This window comes from Gossypium hirsutum, chromosome A09 (genome assembly GCF_007990345.1).
Source record: "Gossypium hirsutum isolate 1008001.06 chromosome A09, Gossypium_hirsutum_v2.1, whole genome shotgun sequence".
NCBI lineage: Eukaryota > Viridiplantae > Streptophyta > Magnoliopsida > Malvales > Malvaceae > Gossypium > Gossypium hirsutum.
Window position 1 is genome coordinate 66,821,876 of NC_053432.1, and position 24,612 is coordinate 66,846,487.

General features: G+C 31.9%; 2 protein-coding genes across 2 annotated transcripts; both read left to right on the forward strand.

Moving 5' to 3' along the window:
* The first annotated feature begins 4,872 nt into the window (after positions 1-4,872).
* Positions 4,873-7,520, forward strand: LOC107889230 (dnaJ protein homolog). Its single transcript, XM_016813586.2, has 6 exons — positions 4,873-5,423; positions 5,547-5,712; positions 6,165-6,303; positions 6,388-6,664; positions 6,748-6,946; positions 7,028-7,520. The coding sequence occupies exons 1-6, from the start codon at positions 5,274-5,276 to the stop codon at positions 7,348-7,350; spliced, it is 1,254 nt and encodes a 417-aa protein (XP_016669075.1). The 5' UTR covers positions 4,873-5,273; the 3' UTR covers positions 7,351-7,520.
* A 1,318-nt stretch (positions 7,521-8,838) lies between these two features.
* LOC107890065 (probable carboxylesterase 15) lies at positions 8,839-10,448 on the forward strand. Its single transcript, XM_016814579.2, has 2 exons — positions 8,839-9,906; positions 9,989-10,448. The coding sequence occupies exons 1-2, from the start codon at positions 9,221-9,223 to the stop codon at positions 10,293-10,295; spliced, it is 993 nt and encodes a 330-aa protein (XP_016670068.2). The 5' UTR covers positions 8,839-9,220; the 3' UTR covers positions 10,296-10,448.
* Positions 10,449-24,612: the final 14,164 nt, after the last annotated feature.

Sequence of the window (24,612 nt, forward strand, 5' to 3'; positions counted from 1 at the left end):
AATAAGATTGAAGAATGAACAAATTGAATATTTTTACTTAAATATGTATATCTTTCATAACATATGTAATTGATATGATTAAAAAGTAGTAGTCATTTTTAAATATTTTATTTTATTTGGTGACCTTTACCAAATGTACTACTTTGCCTATTAGATTATTAGATTATTGTTTGTGGCACTAGTGACTCAACATTTGGATATGTGGTATGAAAAACTTAGAAAAAGTTAAATATACATGTATTGAATATATATCCAAATGCATATGACACAATTGATGGCTATTTGATTCTTTGCGGATGAAATTTTCTATGGAAATCTTGATTATAGTAAATAGGATAATGTGATGTCTCTAATTAATATTCCATAAAATATTTCTAGGGTATTTTATTGTTATGTTGATTAAATTACAAGGTTGATCTTAGTTATTATAAGATTTTAATAGCATCCTTTATATTTTTTGAGTTTTAATAGATTTAGAGGATCATATTTCTATATTTAAGTTTGAATAGATATGAATAATAGTGCTTTCTCACTTTAGTTGTTAGCTTAGAATATATAACTTGACTGAAATAATTATGAGAAAGTTATTATTGTGGAAGTTCTATGATTATCATCTACATGAATGATTAAAAGTGAAATATCTAATTGCAAAAAATTCTCTCGACTTTTGAATTGTATAATAATTTGAAAGAATGATTTGACCATTAGAAAACAATAATAATCTCTAAAGTTTGTTATGATTGAAATATATATGTACTCCTACAGCATCAATATTGTGAAAAAGGTTTTAAAAAGTATTTTGAAATGATCTCATGCCTTCTAATGAAAAAGGCTTCATTCTCTGAATTGAATGTAAACAATACATAACAATTATGAAAAATTAAAATATAGAGATCGTGATTGCCGTTGTGATTGAGGATGTGGTTAGAGACATATTAATAATTGTTATCATGGTGGTTATAATAGTGATACTTCTCATCACTACAAAAAGAATAATAAGAAAAAACAAGAAAATAGTGGTTAAAATATTCGAAAATTATTGAAAATTCATGCTACCAATATGGTATGAAAATGCATTAGTCTCATATTTATCGTATGTTTAAGCATCTAGTAAAACTTTATCAAAGCATCCATTAAAAAAAAAACAATATTGAGATAAATTTTGCTATCCCAAAATGATGAAATGGAGGATAATTATTCGACAAAAGATGAAAATTTTACTATGATGCTAAAGCTAACCATTCATACAAGGATGATTAATATGTTCTTAGTTTGTGTAAAAATTTTTTTGGGATCCAAGTATTGAAATTTAATTGTTTGGTTTAAGAATCATTAGAATCAATGGCTACTTGATATTTGCTTGAGGATAATCTTTTTCTCTTTATTACAAAGGATGTTTATAATCACTACTTCTCGTCTATGATAACCTAAGTCAGTCTAATCAATTTCTTTTGAAATTTGATTTGATTTTTATTAAGAAGTTCAATTTATATAATTATCTATTCGTAACTATATGAATTTATATAATTCATTACAAATGATGTCTATAATACATATGTCAGAATGTTATTAGTCAGTTCTGTCGCTGTTTTAAAATTTAAATATAATTTGTCTTAGACGCTCATTTATGTAACAATTGAAAATTTAACACATCCAATTGCGAAAGATTCTCTTGACAATTGACAACTTAACACATCTATATGAAAAACTAAAAGTGAAATATCCAATTGCGAAAGATCTTCTTGACTCTTGAATTGTGAAAAAGTCAATTTGATCCAAAAAAACATCTAGGGACCAATATAAAAAAGTTGCAAGTTTAGGGGCTAATTAGTATGTTAAACCTCTTACTTAAAAGTTAAATGAATGTGTTATAATATTCTAATTCAACACATGAAATTTAAAAGCCAGAACAATATTTTCTGCCTAATAAAATTACTAGAAATTAGGGTTTTTTCTTTCTAAAATCACCCTTTAGTAAATGTTTCGGGAAATGACAAAATAGCACTATGAAGCATGCTATATTAAAAAAAAAGGTTATTTTTTAAAATTTTAGTTGGCATTTTCAATAAAACATTTTTGCTAGAAGTGTTTTTCAATTTCTCAGGAATCCCAAGCTTAGTCTTATTGGTTATAAAACGTATTTTTCAATATTTTGTGAATCCTAGTTTTGTTTGATTTTTTTTTCCAACATTTTAATTTGTGTTTCAAATTCGGTTGTAGTATTCTTGCTTATAAGTTGCAATGCGTGTTTTTCATCCTTGCACTTGAAAAAATATTGCTCATAGTCGTCGGATTATTTCCACTCTTGGAAATTTGGTATTTCGTTTTCATAATTGAAATTTGTACTTACTATAATTCCTAAATTAATTAATCTGATTAAAGTAATTTATTTCTTACTTTATCATTATTATATCATTTCGAATTTGGATACGTGATAACATAGCAAATCACCTAAGAAACACCCACAAGTAGCTTGTTGCCCTCCATTGCCCGAGTAGTCATCAGATAACCAAAGTCTCGAAAGGCCTACTTCCATTCAGCCTTTTGATCTTTTAGAATAGTTTTGGTCATGTCAATCATCTCTATAAACGGAATATCCGCTCCCTTTCGAATGGTCTTGTTCACCTGCCTTTATGAACAAACTACCCGCTTTTCTAATATGAACACACTCTTTGACCAATGACCCTACTTGAGCAAAACAACCTTGTACCATTATGTACATCCCCACAATGCGTTCCATGACAATGGCTTATTGGTAGTAAGTTTACTACACTGGACAAGAGGCCCCCACTATATATACCCTTCAGTATGATGCATTAGGGATCGACCCTTAAGCATTCATAGCAACCCTATAGTCCTCAACCTTCCCCTTTGAGTTCTCAGCCTTCTTACTTTACACTCTTATTAGAGTGGACTGGCCTTCCTCAACCCCACTACTTCCTTTCTTTCTGTCTTTTCCATTATTGATTCCCACATCAATAACCATATTTTTATGCTTAAAAATTCAATATTATATATGTTTTAGTATTTCTATTTTAATATCATGTCTGAATAATATATTCAAAAAAATATGTTATTTTAATTTTCAACTCATAAACTCAGTATTAGTTTTGGTATATTTAGTGGTATATGTATGTGATAATATTTTCATATTTACTTTTTGTTTTGTTATATTAAACAAGTTTTAGCAATGTTATCTAAATCGGACCAGACGAAATTGTTAAAATGGGAATGGCTGGTCATCGATCTAATAAAAGGTAAAAAATTAATTGACCATGAACACATATGAGTCGATTGAACATGCTAAAAACCAGTTGAAACAATAATTGAACTGATTTTTATAATTTTATAATTTTATTTATTTTTAAAAAATTTTAATAATTTATATCCTTTGGATCACTTAGACAAAAAATTGACCAATTTAACTATCAATTCAATTTTAAAAACATTGAATTTTGGTGTGCAAGATAAGTAACATATATTTCATAGTTATTTATCACAACAAGCAAATTTGTTACACTAAAATTGGGTTCATATTTGAATCTGCTCATTTGTAATCATGGCATTAAAGAAAAACATCAACCAGGATGAATTTATGAAAAAAAATAATAGAAAACTCTAAGCTAAAAATTGGAAGAGATTATCGAAATTAACGTATAGATTTCTATTGTCATTTAATCTACTTAGGTGTATTGCAATTGAGCTGAATGATGATAATGGTGTTGAAATAAGATTAACGTACATTGTTCAACTAGGAATACAATAAATATGTGTTAAATTTAGCGATGTTAAGATAGATGATTCGAGTTTATCTATATTTCATATTTATATGTCCCATAATGTTGATCAATATGAAACCAGATGCTCAACAGGATAATTGAGTACTGATTTCATGTCATTGTTGGAAAACTTGTATTTTTGGAGATGCTACCAATATCTTTGGCGAGGCATTCTTCTATAATTGTCTTAGATTTTTACTTTGGCATACCCATGAAGATTGTTGCCAACCTGTATGTAAAGATTCAATCAATTTTTATTGAGTGAAATTTTTGTAAGTGTCTTTGATTTCAATTCAATAGTCAATACAGTATAATATTGTTAATGTCTTGTTTTGGTGATTTAATTTCAATTTTTTAACACTTCGTTTATGATTTAGGAATAATAATAATTTTTAATTTAATTTAGAATGTTTAATTAATATTTATATTATTGTAATTTATTTATATTTATAATTATATTTATATATCTTTAGATCTTTTATAAAATTTTAAGCGGTTGAAATAATGATTTAATTAATTAGGTTGAAAATAGCACTTGTTGAATTCTAAAAGAGTTAATATATTCGAAGATACTTGAACTTGGCGTATCTTTTTTTTTATTTAATTGATATTAAAATATATAAATCGTAAGCTAACTTAGAAATATGTCAACATATTTTAACGGTGTTAGTATGATACCTAAAAAATGTATGAAATTAGTTTATGAGTTCCAAATTTAGGTATCAGTTAAGTAAAAAAAAATTTAAGTATCAAGTAGGCGTAATTTATTAAATTCAAGTAGGTAAGTACGTATTGATCCATTCTATGAATATTCTTTAAAAAATAAAAAAATAAAATAAAATTAAGATAAAAAAGGTATAATGACTAATTTAATTATTTACTTTAAAAAAATTATTTTAATTATATTAACTCTTTTAATTTTTAAATTTATGTTTTTTATATCAAATTAATTCAAAATAGAAGAAAAGAATTAATAAATATTAATTTTACTATAAATATATGTGGATATTAACTTTTTTATATTTTTAAAATCTTAAAAAATAATTAATTATCGATATACTATTTATGTGGCCGTCCGCGAGCATATTCATCTATTTTAGATAAAAAATTAAATAAAAGATTAAAATAAAATTTAGTATGGGAAAAGGGAAAGTGGGAGCGAAAGTCCCGCGGTTGAAGAGAAAGAACCATCTAGATTTCCAATGTATTTATTTTTATTTTATTTTATTTTAATTTCTCTACTTCGTCCCAAAGGTAAGGAAAAAAACAGAGGTAGAGAATTCTGGAGCCTTCTTTATTTTCTCTAAATCTCAGTCATCCATTGAACAATCTCTCTTATAAATTATATCCCAAACCCAAATCCTTTCCCTCAAGCAATTTGAGTGATTCTTTCTTTTTCTTGTGGTCTCCAAAGCATCTCTGTTATATCGGTTATTTTCTCTCAAGAACTGACGAAAAAATCCGAATAGATTAAAACTTAAGAAAGATCAAAAGATGTTCGGAAGAGCACCTAAGAAGAGTAATAACACCAGGTACTATGAGATTCTGGGTGTTTCGAAGAACGCTTCCCAGGATGATTTGAAGAAAGCTTATAAAAAAGCCGCCATTAAAAACCATCCAGACAAAGGCGGTGATCCTGAAAAAGTAAGAACATTTTTCTTCATTTTTGGGTATTTTATATGGGTTGCTTTTTGATTGATGGTGGGTTTAATGATTTTATTGTTAACTCTGCTGCCTCTTTTTTTTCGGTTTTTGTTTGATTGGCAGTTTAAAGAGTTGGCTCAAGCTTATGAGGTATTGAGCGATCCTGAGAAACGTGAGATATATGATCAGTATGGTGAGGATGCACTCAAGGAAGGAATGGGTGGTGGTGCCGGTGCTCATGATCCGTTTGACATCTTCTCCTCCTTCTTTGGTGGTAGCCCGTTTGGAGGTAAGAGATTTAGTTTAACAGTTACCGTATTTAAAATTAAAGATGTATGATTTTTTAAGAAGATACTGATTTAGGAATAGGTTAAGAATCTTGAAAACATTGTTATTTTATTTAATGATGTTGGGATCATTACAACTTGCAGTCAAAATCTGGTATGTGGTCATTTTCTTTTTAATACATCAGCTTATTTGGTGCACTAGTGAAACCTGATGAAAGAGAATCTTACTACTAAGGATATATTATAAAAATAGGGGTAGGGGGTAGCGGCAGGAGTTGTCTAGAGATTGAGCCTGAGTTGTATTCGACGAAGGTTTAAACACAGGTGTTTTTTCTTACTCCACCTAAGGATCAGTCGACACTGTTTTAGGAATTTGGGAAATGTTGTTGAACTAGTTCTAAGGGAAGTAGGATATGGTTGAAACTTGAATGATGGTGTTATTGTTAATGATTAGGTGGTAGCAGTCGAGGTAGAAGACAGAGAAGGGGAGAGGATGTAGTACATCCTCTGAAGGTGTCACTGGAGGACCTTTACCTTGGGACTTCAAAGAAACTTTCTCTTTCCCGGAACGTGATATGCTCCAAGTGCAATGGGTAATATTGTTTTTTAATTCTTTTTCTTTTCTATGTTTGGTTTTCTGCATTATTTGTTTATGTGGAATGTGTTATTTATGACAGCAAGGGTTCAAAATCTGGAGCTTCAATGACGTGCCCTGGTTGCCAGGGTTCTGGGATGAAGGTTTCAATCAGGCAGCTTGGCCCCTCCATGATTCAGCAAATGCAACATCCTTGCAATGAATGTAAGGGTACTGGGGAGACGATCAATGACAAGGACCGCTGCCCTCAGTGCAAGGGTGAAAAGGTTGTTCAAGAGAAGAAAGTTTTGGAAGTCATTGTAGAGAAGGGTATGCAGAATGGACAAAAGATAACATTCCCTGGCGAAGCTGATGAAGCGGTATGTTTAGTTTGATAGAATTACATTTTAGCGTATGCACCTGGTCTCTTGACTAATTGGTTGGATTTTGGTGCACTTTGCAGCCTGAGACTGTTACTGGGGATATAGTCTTTGTCCTTCAGCAGAAGGACCATCCGAAGTTCAAGAGGAAGGGAGAAGACCTATTTTTGGAACATACGTTGTCTCTTACTGAGGCATTGTGTGGCTTTCAATTTGTTATTACCCATCTTGACGGTCGACAACTTCTAATCAAGTCGAACCCTGGGGAGGTTGTGAAGCCTGGTAAGTTCTTGGAAGTAAGTAATCTCAAGGCGATTTTTTACCAATTGCTTGGTTTTAAGTTTGTAAAACTTGTTATTCCAGATTCTTGCAAGGCAATCAATGATGAGGGGATGCCATTATACCAGAGGCCATTCATGAAGGGTAAATTGTACATTCAGTTCACTGTTGAATTCCCTGATTCCCTTAGCCCTGATCAGGTTAAGGCACTTGAGGCCATCCTGCCTCCAAAACCAACCTCTCAGTTGAGTGATATGGAGCTAGATGAGTGTGAGGAGACCACGCTCTATGATGTGAACATTGAAGAGGAGATGAGGAGGAAGCAGCAGCAGGCAGCGCAGGAAGCTTATGAGGAAGATGAAGATATGCATGGCGGTGCCCAGAGGGTGCAGTGTGCCCAGCAATGATGATGAAGCAAAAAAGAAGATATATGGTTTCAAAAGTATTCTCGAGGATACAGAAAGCTGGTTTCTCTAGTAATGTAGAGTGGCAAAGCATGTCTTGCTCAGGTGGTGGATGAGCGGTGTTATTATTGTTAGCCTGAGAAGAACTCGAGTACTAAGTAATTTTTTTTTTTATGTCTCTCTTCGCGAAAGGTTCACATCGTGTAGTGTTTCTTGCTGGTAATTGGCAAGTAGTTAATAAGGGAGATAAAGTTCCAGCGAAGACAATTTGCTTTCTTTCCTCTCTTATCAAGAAAGGTTAGAAGGTAGGCAATCTGCTACAATCGGATATTTACCTGAATAAAAAGAAAAACTAATTGTCTGAAAACCGAGGCTTGTGGAAGCCTCAACTCACGATGGAAATATATTGCACAGAAAGTACCAATTGACGTAAAACATGGCCAACACTGAGCCTCAGTTTGTGCAGGAAAAAGTTTGTAATATTCTACAAGAACATACAATCTTGTACCAAATATGACCATACTTCAACAACCCTTGCTTTGAATAACTTAAAGCCAAGGAACAAACGCAGAAAACCATTTTGGGTCTTTTAAGTACTCACAATCCAAATTTCAATTGCTGAAGCTCCTTCCCGGGTATCCAATTCCTCCACATTTTGTAATTTCCAGTCTTGGAACCTCTATGGACTAACCCACAAACTTCTCTACACGGGAATCAGCAAACCATTCGTGAACTTAAGGTTCTGTGGTTTCTTTTAGATTAGCATTAACATGATAACCACTGCGAAATTTTCTGCATAACTAGTGGATTGACCAACCCTCTCATTAACTGCATCGATCTCAGCCTTAAAAATTATAGGTTAATCAAACTACTCGATTTTGCAGCAAGGTCAGTTGGAGTCGCTGCAACTTCCATATGGTATTACACATGTTCTATTGACCAAAATCTGGTGGCGACCAGCAACGATCCATCTTTGGTTAAAACAGGTTTCTTCATGGGATGCTTCTATTGCTTTCTATACTTAAAAAAAGATATGTTCATTCAGGAAATGCAGCAAAGCTGATAATGTTTTTATTTATTTATTCTGAATTGCGATGGATGTAGGTGATGTATAAATGAAAACAGGATTTGCTTGTGTTCTTTGTTACCATTTCAGTGGCCGTTTTATACCTATGATACCCAGATTCTTTAAATTTTTGCAAGTATGTCTGGTACATGGGATAGATTTTCCAAATGTATGAAAAAAATCGAGTATATCCAACTCATATTAGACTTGTAACGGTATTCGACGCTCACTTTCAAGTCTGGGTTTTCCCTTGATCTCTACATCACCTGCTTCTGCATTCACACGGAATTTAGTCTGCAGCAACTCTGCTTGAGTTTGATATATATAATTGTGTTTGAATGAAGTTTCTCAAACCGGTAACCTTAAAACTTCAATCTGGTCAATCTTATTTTGGGAGCTTTAAAAATAAAAGGTTTCAGCTCACTGTCGAAATGAAAACTCTTTAAAACCTTCTTTAGGAAAGATAAAATGGAATCAAACATAAACAGGTTTATGGTAATTCACATGCAGCGATGTAAATTTCTAGTTCTGCCTGCAATTACCTTAATCGCGGGTTAAGGTTTTTGATCAACATGTTAGTCTTAACAGTGACAGGCGAACTAAATTCCAAAGTAGCAGGAGAAAGCCACTTGTCCAACAAAACCTACCCATAGGAAACAACAGAAACAAAACGCCACTGGCCAAATTAAGATTCTCCAGCCCTTCCCCCAAAGCCGCCTACATTTAACTTGTCCTTTGTTCCTCCTCTCCCCTTCATTCCCTTTACTCTTCCTTCTTCACCTCTCAGTCCGATCTGAAACAGCAAAGATGTCTGACATGGCTGCCTCTGCTTCCATTACAACCCCTCCCCATGAAGTCGATGAATGCCGAGGTGTCCTTCGTGTTTACAGCGATGGCTCCATTTGGCGTTCTTCTAAGCCAAGCTTCAATGTCCCAGTCAATGATGATGGCTCTATTTTGTGGAAAGATATTGTATTTGATCCTGTGCATGACCTTCAGCTTAGGCTCTATAAGCCAGCTTCACCTTCATCACCCAAGCTCCCCGTCTTTTATTACATCCATGGTGGTGGTTTTTGCATTGGATCACGTGCCTGGCCTAACTGCCAAAACTACTGCTTCCGCCTCGCTTCAAACCTTCAAGCTGTCGTGATTTCGCCGGATTATCGTTTGGCTCCGGAGAACAGACTCCCGGCAGCCATTGAAGATGGTTTCATGGCTATGAAATGGCTCCAAGCTCAAGCTCTGGCCAACAACCCTGATCCATGGTTAACTGATGTAGCGGATTTTAGCAAGGTGTTCATATCTGGTGACTCAGCCGGTGGTACTATTGCTCATAATTTGGCGGTCCAACTAGGGGCTGGTTCATTAGACCTGGCGCCGGTTCTGGTCCGAGGGTATGTGCTTTTAGCACCTTTCTTTGGCGGGACAGTGCTAACAAGATCCGAAGCTGAGGGTCCCAAAGATGCCTTCCTTAATTTGGAGCTCATTGACAGGTTTGTCATACGGCTTTAGCTAAATTTCAAAAAAACTTCACTCTGAACAGCAGTATTTTGAATCTTTTAAGCTTCTGTGTAGGTTTTGGAGGTTATCTGTACCGATGGGAGAAACGACGGATCACCCGCTGATAAACCCTTTCGGGCCCGTCAGCCGCCATCTGGAACAGGTGAATCTAGACCCTATTCTGGTGGTGGTTGGTGGAAACGATCTGTTGAAAGACCGAGGAAAGGAATATGCTGAGAGATTGAAGAACTGGGGGAAGAAGATCGAGTACGTTGAATTTGAAGGACAACAACATGGGTTCTTCACTATTGATCCTAACTCTGAACCGGCCAAAGCTTTGATGGTAATAATCAAACGATTCATCGTTGAAAATTCTAGCTAAGAGGATTTTTTAGGTAAATAATTGTCCTTTGTTTGAATGATGTAACGTCGGATTGAGTGAGTGGAAATCATGCATTGTAGTTTGATATTAAAACCTATGAACCAAAATTTAATATGATATTAATATTATAACGTAATTACAACTTTGGGAAGAGATGGTGGATATTCTTCCATCCAGTAAACATCCTGAACGTGTTTTGCAAGTTGATGTGCAGCTTCATTGATCTTGCTAAAATCTGTCCTTTTGTGATCGCTGGTCCCATGTCTGACAGGTCGATTTTCCTTTTTTTGCAAGCCTGTGATGACTTTAAGAGCATCCCCTTCAATGATAATTTTTTGATGTCTTCATTGGTGTGCCAATTCCATCGCTTTAATTGCAGCAAGAGTTTATGCGACTCCTGCATCTTCAATTCTTCCCAAGCAAAACAGAACAAAACCGTCAGTCTCTAATGATAAAACCGCCCCCTCCTTTTTTGCTCAATTTGTCAAGACAAGCATCAAACTTGACTTTAACCAAATGATTTGCCCAAAATACTTGCTCAGTAGCTCTCTTATAATTCTATATTCCTGCAGTTGGCTTCGAATCTCATCAACAAACCTAGGAGCACTAAACGAGATATTTTCATGAAGCATTCTATTTCTTATATTCCGAAGACACCAAATGACCATAAGAAAGAGTTCGAAGAAGCTGTTTTGGTTCATTTTTCCTAGCAGCCAAGTCTATCCGATCTAAGCAACTTTCAATATCAGTAGAAGACAAAAATGCTGGTACCTTGCAATAAGAAAGAGCTTCTTTGGGAAAGGGACAATCTCGTAAAGCATGCATCTCCGTTTCACGTTCAAAATCTCACCACTGACATATATGGGATGCTCCTTGAACTCTGTAAGCAATGTTTCCGGCAGTCGGGATTGCTCCGTTACAAGCTCTCCATACAAAAAGTTCCACCTTTGGTAATTGGCATGATATTAGTCTTCCAAATAGCTCTCACTGAGATTGGGAGGATAAATGTCTATACCCACTCTTACTTAAATGCTTCCCATCACAGTTGAAATGCCAAAGTCATATTAGCTTGTCATCACAAAACTCCGGAGCCAGAGGCATTTCAAGGATTGCATTTGCCTCCACCTCGTTGAACTCAGCGCGTACAAGATCTTCCCTCCACCTATTATTAATAACATCAATAGGCATGCTGACTTTGCTATTTGGGAGAAAACTCGAAGCATCTGATTGCACAATAAAAGAATCGTTTGTTGGCAGCCATCTGTTAGTTTTCTATTTATAAGCTTATCACCCCCCATTCTCCATCGTGTTCCTTTCAGCATCAACTCTTTGAAAGACCAAATACTCCTCCACAAATAGGAGGTTAGATCCCATCTCTGAATCAAGGAAACTTCTGTTCGGGTAATATTTAGAGCTAAAAACCTTGAAAAAAGGAGTCCCTGGTTCAAGCATTAACCGCCACCCTTGTCTTCCCAGCAATGCAGGATTAAAATGTCTAAGGTCCCGAAAACCCAGTCCACCAATGTCCTTTGGCTTGCAAACTCTATGCCATCCCATCCCATCCGATCCAATTCATTCCTTTTCTATCATTTGAAGTTATCATTATTAACTATTCACCATATACACAGTATTTATTTGGAAATTTATTTACGAAACATTTAAAAAAAATTTAAAAATCAAATTCAAGATTATAATTTATATTTGGATATAAAGGATTTTTTTCTTTATATTTAATTTGCAAGATTTTAAATTCAAAGGTTCATAATTAAAATACGAGAAAACATGAAAAATAACTTTTATAAACATAAATGGATAAATGTGTTGGAATATACTTTACTAAGAATTTAAATAAATATATATTTTCTTTGAAATAATTCTGACATATATATGTAGCTTTAACTCTTTGAGTTTGGTAATTTTTTATACATTACTCCAAATAATTAACATATTTATATCATAAAATTTAGGATAATCTATAAAAATAGTCACTTTTGTTTGCCTTAGGTTACATTTTAGTCACCTATGTTTGAAATGTTACGTTTTAGTCACTTATGTTATTATTTTGTTACGAAGTGATCACCCTACCGTTAAGTTCCGTTATCTCTCTAACGGTAATCCTACGTGGCAGTCCAATTAGATTTTAAGTGCCAACTTGGATTTCTAAATGGGATAAAAATAGATTTTTAATTAAAAAAATTTAATTAATTAAAATTTTTAAACTTAAACCTTAACTAAAAAGACTGTTCATATCTTCTTTTTAATTTTTCTTCCATCTCTTCTTTTTTCTAATGGGTTTTTTTTTTCTCATCTGACTGGAAAAACTATTATTAAGATCAAAATAGTTGAAATCAGTAATAAGAAGGAATAATTAAAAATTTTAATTAATTAAAATTTTTAATTAAAAATCTATTTTCATCCCATTTAGAAATCCAAGTTGGCACTTAAAATCTAGTTGGACTGCCACGTAGGATTACCGTTAGAGAGATAACGGAACTTAACGGTAGAGTGATCACTTCGTAACAAAATAATAACATAAGTGACAAAACTTAACATTTTAAACATAAGTGACTAAAATGTAACCTGAGGCAAACAAAAGTGACTATTTTTGTAGATTACCCTAAAATTTACATATTTGTTAAAAATGTCACTATAATTATGGCTAATATCCTATATTTATATTGAAAATAATATGATTTTAATTATCTATCATAACAAATTACTGTAAAAATATCAATATTATATTAAACTTATCATATTGTATTAAAATATCAACTTTTATGCCGAGATTGAAAGGTTTGTCTTCGACACATATCCAGGGAGCATAACAAAGTAGCTGATTGGATGGCTAAATTTGATAAAGGGAACTATGATGAGATGTAAATATACGAGGAAGGCCCAACTTATTAAGGGAGCTAAATGTAATCTTCATCCTATGGTTGCTTCTTTTAGTTAATTTATTATTTGCTTTCACTTTCTAGCTATTCTTGTTACAAAAAAAAAAAAAGAAAAGAAAAAAAAGTGTTGTATGCAGAATTTTTTTAGGGGGCCGAAATGAAATTTTATTTTTTAATAGTCTATATCTTTATAATTTTTAAAGGATTAAATTAAATTTTCATAATTTTAGGAGGGCCAAAGTGTAATTTTACCTTTACTAATTTAAAATTTTAAAATTTTCTAAAGGGCCAAAACAATAATTTTCCATTTTAGGAGAGGCCGAGGCCTCTGCCAACCCCCTCGGATTCGCCTTAGGTTGTATGTTTAGTATATTTTGTATTTAATTATACTTATATTATTTGTAAATCAATTGAATTTTTAAAAAGATAACATGGAAGGATTCACTTATACTAGTGTAAAATTAAAATATTTTTACATATTTTAGTAATTTTTTATATGATTAATATTTTAACAATTTAGCCGTCATATTTCATACTCCATCCATATAAATCATGCATGCTAAATTTGACGTAAATTAAAAATTCCTGACCGTTTACTTTTTATAAAAAAATTCAAACTACCAATAAATATTCATATATACACATTTTTAGATTGATATGATAAAGATATTTGATTGGTTCGAAAATTTATATGCATGTTAAACATAATTATATCGATAGCTTCAATGGTTGGATTATTAAAATATTACGAAAAATGTAAAACTGGTTTACTTTTTCACTTATGTAAGTGGATTTCTCCCCATATTTTAATTATTCAAGACAATAAACCCTTACATATAACATGGGTAAGAAATTTAGTATAAAAATATTTAAACTTAAATTTACATAGAAATTTCCGAAGTAGTGGGAAAAAAAGACAAGGAAACCATACTTTCTCATTAAACTATTAATTTATATGTAGGTTGTACTTGAAGCTAAAAAATTAGAACTTCGGGCATTGATCTTGAATTCGAAGGGAAGTTGAATCAGATGTTCAATGGGATAGTTGTCAATGGTGATAAAACATGGGTATCTTCTTTGAGTATACTCCCTAGTGAATCTTTTGAGGATGTTAACAATGACATACTTGAAGAAAATGAGGAAGAAAATACGATAAATGACGTCCACATTGATTGAAACAATCAAAAAAGAAAAAAACACATGAGGGATGAACTTTACATTTTAAAACTAGAAGGAAGAAATCCTCAAAACAAATTGGAGTGGCCGCAAGATTGTCCAGTAAAATTGAAAAATTATGCAGTGTGGCTGACAATATGAGTCAAGCCACATGTAGTTTGACTCCTGTTATGGATCCATATGGTATTCCACAAATAGTCAAAGTGCTTGATAGCTTGTCGAAGGAAGTTCGAGATTCTAGTCCACTATACTTTTTCTCACTGAATTTATTACTCAATAAAGACAAGTGAACTATGTTTTTATCAATTAATCCCAAGATTACAGCTTGGTAGCTTAAGATGGAAATGGAGTTGAGTTCAAAATTTTCTAGTCTTCTAGGGTCTTGAGATATCTACTATGTGACTAAAAGTATTGCTGCTTCTTTGAATCGATTGTTTGTTATTTTAAATTGATTCTTTGCTTCCTTGAATCAATTGTTTATTGTTTGTATTAGAATTAAGTGACCCGAATCCTTATTTAAATAAAATACAGTGATAAAATAAAATAAAAGAAGAATCCATTTAGAATTACACTTCTTTTATTTTATTTTAGAATAAGGTTTTTTAAATCTTATTAAATTCCATCTATTTGATATTGACTATAATAAGGTGTTTCAGTCTTACTAGAATATGGCTTTACAAGCCTATAAATAGACATAGTCTATTCCTCTTGTATTGATTCGAATTCGACATAGTGAATTTTCTTCTCCTCTGTCCGTGGTTTTTTCCCGAAAGGGTTTCCACGTAAAAATCTGTGTGTTTTTTTATTTTATTTGATTTTATTTTTCACAAATTGGTATCCGAACTTCCGGGTTGTTCATCTCGATCACGGTAATGGCATCTTTGAAGTATGAAATTCTGCTGTTGGATCGCAACACCATATTTACATTGTGTCAGATTAAGATGCAAACAGTTCTTGCGCAGATGGATCTGAAAGATGCCCAGCTAGGGATAGATAAGATACCTTCGACATTAACAGATGAAGAGAAGAAGCGTAAGGATCGAAAGGCATTAACATAATTACATCTGCATTTGTCCAACGAAATTTTATAGGATGTGATAAAAAAGAAGACCGCCGCTGCATTATGGAAGAGGCTACAACAATTATGTATGTCGAAAACTCTAACAAGCAAGTTTCATATGAAGCAACGTTTTTATGCTCATCGTTTGGAGGAAGGTGTGTCAATACACGAACACTTAATAGTGTTTAAAGAAATTCTCTCAAACTTGGAGGCCATGGAGGTTCAGTATGATAAGGAAGATCTAGGGTTGATTCTACTTTGTTCGTTGCCCCTGTCTTATTCAACCTTTAGAGACACGATTTTATATAGTCACGAGTCTCTCACAGTTGATGAGGTTTATGATTCTTTGACCTCGTATGATAAGATGAAGCATCTTGTGGTTAAGCCTAACTCTCAAGGAGAGGGTCTCATTATTCGTGGGAGACAAGATTAGAATGCTGATGATGATCATGGAAGGACACAGGAACGGAATCCTCACGGTAAATCTAAGGGTAAATCAAAGTCTTCAAACAGAGGTAAAACTTGCAACTTTTGCAAGAAGAAATGACACATTAAATCTGAGTGCTATAAGCTATAGAATAAGATTAAAAAGGAGGCTGCGAATCAGAAGGGAAAACAACCAAAAAATTTCGGTGAAGCTGATGTTGTAGAAGACTACAGCGATAGTAAACTTCTAGTCGCTTCTGTCAATGATTCTAAAGTAAGCGAGGAGTGGATACTTGATTCAGGCTACACCTTCCACATGAGTCCCAATCGGGATTGGTTTACAACTTACAAAACAGTGTCTGAATGTGTTTTTTTGATGGGAAATAATATTTTTGTAAAATCGCAGGTGTTGGAACAATTAAAGTTAAGATGTTTGATGGAGTTGTCAGAACACTTAGTGACGTACGACATGTTCCAGAATTGAAAATAAATTTAATTTCGTTGAGTACTCTTGATTCAAAAGGGTACAGATACACAGCTGAAAGTAAGGTTTTAAAGATTTCCAAAGGTTCCCTTGTTGTGAAGAAAGGGCAGAGAAAGATTGCCAAGTTATATGTTTTGCAGGGTTCTACTGTTACTGTGATACAGTTGTCGCTTCCTCTTCCTTGTCAGATGATGATATTACTAAACTTTGGCATATGCGCCTAGGGCATATGAGTGAGAATGACATGGCAGAATTGAGCAAAAGAGGACTTCTTGATGGACAAGGAATTTGCAAACTGAATTTTTGTGAGCACTGTGTTTTTAGAAGCAAAAGAGAGTTCAATTCACCAGAGGAATCCATAACATGAAGGGAACGTTGGAGTATATTCATTCTGATCTGTGGGGACCATCTAGAGTGCCTTCGAGAGGTGGAGCTAATTATATGTTAACCTTTATTGATGATTTTTCCAGAAAAGTTTGGGCGTTCTTCCTTAAGCAGAAAATGGATGTATTTTCTGCATTTAAGTCTTGGAAAATTATGATTGAAAAACAGACAAGAAAACAAATAAAATACCTTCGCATAGATAATGGCTTAGAGTTCTGTTCTGATGAGTTTAATAGATTGCATTTCCCCATACTCCACAGCAAAATGGCGTTGTAGAACGAATGAACGGAACGATCATGGAGAAGGTTCGATGTATGTTGTCAAATGCCAACTTACCAAAGTCGTTTTGGGCAGAAGTAGTCTCTACTGCATGTTTTTTGATCAACCGATCTTTATCCGTTGCCATTGAGAAAAAGACTCCACAAGAGGTATGGTCTGGTAATCCTGCTAATTATTCTGATTTAAATATTTTTGGGTACCCTGCGTATGCTCATGTTGATAATGGAAAATTAGAACCGAGATTCATTAAATGCATTTTTCTTGGTTATAAAGCTGGTGTAAAAGGGTTTAAGTTATGGTGTCCTGAAAATAGAAAAGTTGTGATTAGCAGAGATGTTGTTTTTGATGAAACTGCTATGCTACCTAACTTATCTCTTAAAGACTCTTCCAATAAAGAAAATCAAAAGCAGGTGGAGCATCAAATTAATCCAGAGTCAACTCCTCAGGCCAGTACAAAAATTGAGAATAGAGTTGCTTCTTCACCACAATACTCTATCACCAAAAATAGAACTAGAAGAGAAATTAAACCTCCAAAGAAGTATGCCGAAGCTGATTTAGTTGCTTATGCTTTAAATGTGGCTGAAGATATAGATGCAAACCAAGAGCCATCTAATTATTCTGAGGTGGTTAGCTGTAAAGACTCAGAAAAATGGATGTTTGCTATGCAAGAGGAGATGGAATCACTTCACAAAAACAAAACATGGGATCTTGTGAAACTTTCTAAAGGCAAGAAGACTGTTCGTTGTAAATGGGTGTTTAAAAAGAAAGAAGGGACTCCAAGAGTTGAAGAACCCAGATATAAAGCAAGGCTTATTGCAAAGGGTTACAGTTAAATTCTAGGAGTAGACTTCACAGATGTGTTCTCCCCAGTTGTGAAGCATAGTTTGATTCGAGCTTTGCTTGGTATTGTGGCCATGCATGATTTGGAGCTTGAGCAGTTAGATGTAAAAATTGTATTTTTGCATGGAGAGCTTGAAGAGGATATTTACATGCAACAACCAGAGGGTTTTACAATCTCAGAAAAAGAGGACTATGTTTGCTTGCTGAAAAAGTCCCTTAACGGTTTGAAACAGTCACTAAGGCAGTGGTACAAGAGGTTTGATTCCTTTATGACTTTTCATGATTTCAAAAGAAGTAGTTTTGACAGTTGTGTTTACTTTAAGAAAAACAGTGATGGTTTTTTTGTGTATCTTCTTCTTTATCTTGATGACATGTTGATAGCAACAAAAGATAAAAGAGAGATAAGAAAGGTCAAAGCCCAACTAAGTGAAGAATTTGAGATGAAAGATTTGGGACCAGCAAAGAAGATACTTGGTATAGAGATTCTCAGAGATAGAAAAGTAAGTAAATTTTACCTAAGTCAGAAGGGGTATATTGAGAAAGTTCTTTGCAGGTTCAATATGCAGAGTGCTAAGCCTATTAGTACTCCTTTAGTAGCCCATTTCAAACTTTCATCGGCTTTGTCTCCACAATCGAATAATGAGATTGAGTACATGTCACATGTTCCATACTCTAGTGCAGTGGGATTTCTCATGTATGCTATGGTTTGTTCATGTCTAGATTTATCATATACAGTTAGTACAGTTAACAGATATATGGCGAATCCCGGTAAAAAATATTGGAAAGCAATTCAATAGATTTTAAGATACTTACGAGGTACTACTGATGTTTGCTTATAGTTTGAAAAATTAGAGATGGAGTCATTGGGAATGTTGATGCTGATTTTTCTGAAGACCTTGATAGAAGAAGATCTCTCACAGGTTATGTCTTTACAATCGAAGGTTGTGCAATCAGTTGGAAAGCCATTTTGCAAACTACAGTCGCTTTGTCTACCACTGAAGCTGAGTACATGGCGATTACTGAGGCTTGTAAAGAAGTTATTTGGTTGAAGGGACTCTTTAATGAACTTAATAAAGACCTTCAAATCAGTATAGTATTTTGTGACAGTTAGAGTGCAATCTTCCTTACAAAAGATCAAATGTTTCATGAGAGAACAAAACACATTGATGTTCGGTATCATTTTATTCGTGATATTATAGCTCGTGGTGATATTGTTGTGAGCAAAATTAGTACTCATAAAAATCCTGCAGATATGATGACTAAGTCACTTCCTATAACCAAGTTTGAGCATTGCTTAAACTTGGTTGGTGTTCATTGTTGAAGTTAAACCCTTAAGGGGTTTTATGAAGGAGGTGGAGAACTTGTTCGTTGAGGGTTCGTGATGAAGAACTTGTTTATTGAGAAGTCGTGTCAAGGTGAAGATTATTAGAATTAAGTGACCCGAATCCTTATTTCAATAAAATACAGTGATAAAATAAAATAAAAGAAGAATCCATTTAGAATTACACTTCTTTTATTTTATTTTAGAATAAGGTTTTTTAAACCTTATTAAATTCCATCTATTTGATATTGATTAGAATAAGATGTTTCAGTCTTACTAGAATATGGCTTTACAAGCCTATAAATAGACATAGTCTATTCCTCTTGTATTGATTCGAATTCGACATAGTGAATTTTCTTCTCCTCTGCCCGTGGTTTTTTCCCGAAAGAGTTTCCTCGTAAAAATCTGTGTGTTTTTTTATTTAATTTAATTTTATTTTTCACAGTTTGAATAAATTCTTTCTTGTTTAACTCGATTCTAACTCTAATAGTAATTGTTTGGCTATTTGTTTTTGTTCTACTTATTTATGTGTAATCTAATTTTATCAATAGTTTTTTATGTTTGGTTTTTGGATATAGAATTTGTTCACATGTGATGAGCATGGTTGACAATTCTAATGGTGATGAAAGCGATGATGAAAGGGAAAATAAAGAGATTTTACAACGCATGGAAAGTTTTAGCCAATTATTTCATGTTGCATCTTCTTTTGTGCAATTATATTATGGGAAATATATATTGAAGCAACCATGCATGGATTCAAAATAGTTAGGTGAAGCATGGAACCTAGAGATCCTTGATGGTTATGAATCACGTTGCATTATTAATTTTAGGATGTCAAAATTTGTATTCACAAGTTTGTTAAGAGTTTTGGAGACAAGATACAATTTGCAAACTACAAGACACATATCTTCTTGTGAAATGTTGGAAACTTTGTTGTACATATTGGGCACCGGTGCAAAAGTTTCCCAATATCAAGAAAGATTTCAAAGGTCTGGAGCAATAATAAGTCGATACTTTGCAATTGTGCCTGAGCCATTGATATAATTGCACCTGCTGATATAATTGCACAATTGCAAAGTCTGGAGCCATTGATATAATTGCACTCGATGATCGTTCTTTTAGCTCAATAACCGAACAAATGCATAATGATTCTAGATATGTGCAGCACTTTAAAGTTAAAATTTAAAATTATATTATCATATTTTAATATTTTTTAACTAAAAATATGCATGGGACTAATATGATTATTTGTTCAGGATTGCATAGGTGTAATTGATGGTACACATATTGTTGCTATTCTTCCATCGAATGAACAAATTCTTTACATTGGAAGAAAAGGAGTCCTGACTCAGTATGTTATGGCAGTATGTGATTTTAATAAGTATTTCACCTTTGTTATGGCTGGATGAGAAGGACCGACGTATGATACTAGAATATTTCTTGATGCAATTTGAGATCCAAAATAGAAATTTCTGTACCCACCAAATGGTAAGATATTTCATTTTTTTTCTTTTTTAAATAATAAAGTATAAATTCTTTAATTTGTAATTTAAAAAAATAAACAACTCTTGAATTAATTGTTTATCAAGTTATGACATATAGGAAAATATCATCTTGTTGAATCTGGATATTCTCAAATGAAAGGTTATCTTTGACCATATAGAGGACAACAATATCATTTACTTAACTTTCGCATAGGTAGATCTATATCTGGTAAAGAAGAGATATTCAATCATTCACATTCATCATCACGTAATGTGATTGAATGAACTTTTGGTGTTTTGAAAAAAAAAGGTTCATTTTAAGGGATATACCATGTTGTAGTTTTGAAAATCAAACGATGATCGTTGTTGTTACAATGGTGATACATAATTTTATTTAAAAATATGTAAGTCGAAATGATGCAGATTTTATGGAATACGAAAATATTGACAAGGCATATGAGAATATTATTGATCCAGAAGATGTGCAAGATAGAGAAAGTGATGATGATGATAATGATGGTGAATCAAACAATTGAAGTGATTATGAACTGGAAATTAACAAGAGATGCCATAACTTGTAGTTTAATAAATTCACATAAAATTGCAAATGCTAATGTAAAATTTTTAATATTTATATTGCCTATTCAATTATTACCCCTTTTTGAAACTTAATTCAAATACATAGAATATTTTAATTTGTTAGATTTATGATTTTTATGCTATGTTAATATCTAATATGGGTTATATATTCAAATTACATTTACAAAAAAAAAGTTATTTATATTTAAATACATCTTTTCTTCCTTTACATTATCATGTCTAAAATAGACATTTATCCTTTTAAAATCACTTTTTTCACAACAATACTAAATACTTAAATCTTAAACCAAATTTTTCAAAATTACTTTTAATAAACACTTTTTCACAATACTTTTTAACAGCAATTCTAAACTAATCCTTAATGAACCCACTAGCTTACCTATTTGACAAATCTAACCTTGCTTTAACCTTGTTTTTCCTAGGGCTTATAAAAATTTTAGTCTTTCATTTTTTCTAACAGAAGCAGTAAATTCTTTTTCTTTGAGTTACGATATTAGGAAGATATAACCCAATGTTATAAATTGTTATTATATAAATATATTAATTAAATATTTAAATTTCTGATCATAATTATGATTCATTATTTACTAAAAAATAGTATAATAATTTAATTTTAATACTTTTATTGTTATTTAATAGGAACATAATTTAATATAATTATTTATTATGTTATAAATACATTGTAAACTTATACCTTTAATAGTCATTTTTTATTTTCACATTACCATTATAACTATATTGGAATCCAGACGTATATCTCATTATTGATTTTAATCTCACCGTCACATTTGTTTTTAATCTTAATAGAGTCAATCTCACTATTCATTCAAATGCACCCTTAAGTTATCAACATGAGCTAGTTTTAGAACAAATGTTATATTACATTTGTATTTGACGCTTTAATAATACAAAATTATACACTACATATAAAAATTATTTATTAATTTACTAATTTAATTCACCGATAATGTATGAATTTATACATTATTAATGTTTCAAATACAAATCCAATATGATATTGATTCTAAAACTAGGTCACATTGGTAGCTTAATCATCTTATTGTTATTTTAATTCTCCATTTAATATAATATTATTGTATTATTTTTAAATAGCGATTAAAAGGCATTGGCTAATAAAACCCATTAGAAGTACTTTTAAATTCTTATAATTATTTTATTATGGCAATTCAAAAATAGGTTGAAAGAACATTATAATTATTGACAAACAATATAACATTGACAGAGATAAGCTTTAGGTGGTAATTATTGACAAGAACACTTTTGCGCCATTGCCGAAGTTCCATACTTTACATTAATGGCTAAAAAACATTCAAAAGCTCCATTGCTATCGCATGGTCCTGCTATTTACATTGTTGTGTGGTAAAACTTGAGATCCTCTGTAAAACATATTCCACCAAATTTCATCAACATAAAGGAAAACTATTAAACTTTCCCACCTTTTTTTTTCTCAATCAAAATAATATTTTATTAAAATCTCAAAAGAAAACTAATTGAAAGGTTAGTGAAACAAAAGGCAAACAAAATTCAATACACAAATACTCAAAAAGAAAAAAGAATAATTTCTTTATTCTAGATTTATTTATGTTGACCAATTTTAGATTTATAAAATAAATCTAAAATAAAATTTAATAAACTAGAATCTATCATGTTAAATTATCAAGAACAAAACTAGATGCAGAAATGTACTTGAATCCATTAAATTTCTTGAAATTTTACCGGATCTTGGGGATTTGATCTTTAAAATTAGCACAAAAGAAATTCAAAGAATATCTTCTCTCTCTTTCCTAATGATGAGAAATTAGAAAAGATATATTGTATCTAATTTGGGGACCATAACCCTAATATTTATAACCTTGGCATATTAGTTCTAATCAATTAGAATTTGATTAAAACTCAATTACTAAAGTATCTACACATATTTGACCCATATTTTATTTAATAATTAAAACCAATAAAATTCTAACATTATATATGTGATGTCCATATTCCAATTTCATTTCTAAATTATAATTCCAAAAAATTAATTTTATTTTAGTATTAATATTTTAATTATGTAATTGTAGAATAATGAAAATAGCTTTGGACGGAGAAAGTAAAGCTAGTATGAGAAAAATGCAAAAAGTGGAAGGGCAATAGAGTTCTTCTTGATTTTTTCTTTTTTGAGTTTTCCAATATATTAAATTGTGTGCAAACTTCTAAGCAACTATTATCAAATTTATGGTTGCTTTGGAAATATATTTCTCTATATTTGGTTAGAAAATATTCATATTTATTGTTTTACCATATATATATTTGAGTACATATTTGAAAATTTTATTTAGAATTATTATAATTATTTGTCTATTTATACTATAATAAAATATTCTAGCAATTTAGGAAATTTGCTTAAGTGTCATATTTATTTAATTGATTTGTGGCTTTCATAAATAATTGACAGGTGGGTGTTGTAACATTAAGGAAACATAACAATAATGACTTAGATATAAAAGGGATAAAAATGTTATTTTTATTTATAATTTGAATATTACACAAATTATAAAGGTATAAAAAATACTTTAATTATTAAAGAGTTATTTCACGTATACATTCATTGTTAATAATGTAAAAGAAAAGTGCAATTTCACGTTAGTTGGCCATAATATATAGAATTACTTCTTTCTCTGAGTAATTTGGAGTTAAAAGGCCTAACATGCGTGTGTCGTCACCACTTGGCCCGGTCCGTGTTTTCAACAAGTATCGTGCATTTTTTTTTTGAGTAAAATTTTTGTATTATTTTTCAAAAACAAAATTTGTTTAGATTTCGAAAATTTGGTCAACTGACAATATTTTTATTTCACTATTGCAGATTTTTAGAAAATTGTTTCTACCAATTTTACCTTTTTTTTCCTGCGTATTTTACTATGCTTTTCAGGAAATTATATAAATGGGAGGTCATTCTCTATATTTTAAACATAATACAACAAGAGAAATAGAGAGAAAAACATTTTTTCTCATTAAGAGAGAAATTTTGTTTAGGAGATTGAGTTTTAAGCAAGATCATCTATAATCCCTCCAATCATTTCTGGAAATTAAATCTAGTGTGGTTTTGTTGGTTTCTTCTAATTTATTTTTTGATCAAATTTTCGATCAATTGCTTTTATTTTTTGGTTTTCATTCCTCTCGAGAAAATATTTTTATTTGACTATTACAGGTTTTTAGAAAACTGTTTTTTCCGGTTTTACCTTTTTTTCCTATGTATTTTACTATGCCCCTTCAAGAAACTATATAAATAGGAGGTCATTCTCCTCATTTTAGACGGAATACAACAAGAAAAAAGTAGAGAGAAAAATAATTTCTCTCATCCTTTTG

Coding starts and splice junctions, on each gene's coding strand:
- LOC107889230 (XM_016813586.2), top strand. CDS start 5,274: ATGTTCGGAAGAGCACCTAAGAAGAGTAATAACACCAGGTACTATGAG. Junction 6,665..6,747: donor CTGGCGAAGCTGATGAAGCG/GTATGTTTAGTT, acceptor TGCACTTTGCAG/CCTGAGACTGTTACTGGGGA. Junction 6,947..7,027: donor TGGGGAGGTTGTGAAGCCTG/GTAAGTTCTTGG, acceptor TTGTTATTCCAG/ATTCTTGCAAGGCAATCAAT.
- LOC107890065 (XM_016814579.2), top strand. CDS start 9,221: ATGTCTGACATGGCTGCCTCTGCTTCCATTACAACCCCTCCCCATGAA. Junction 9,907..9,988: donor AATTTGGAGCTCATTGACAG/GTTTGTCATACG, acceptor GCTTCTGTGTAG/GTTTTGGAGGTTATCTGTAC.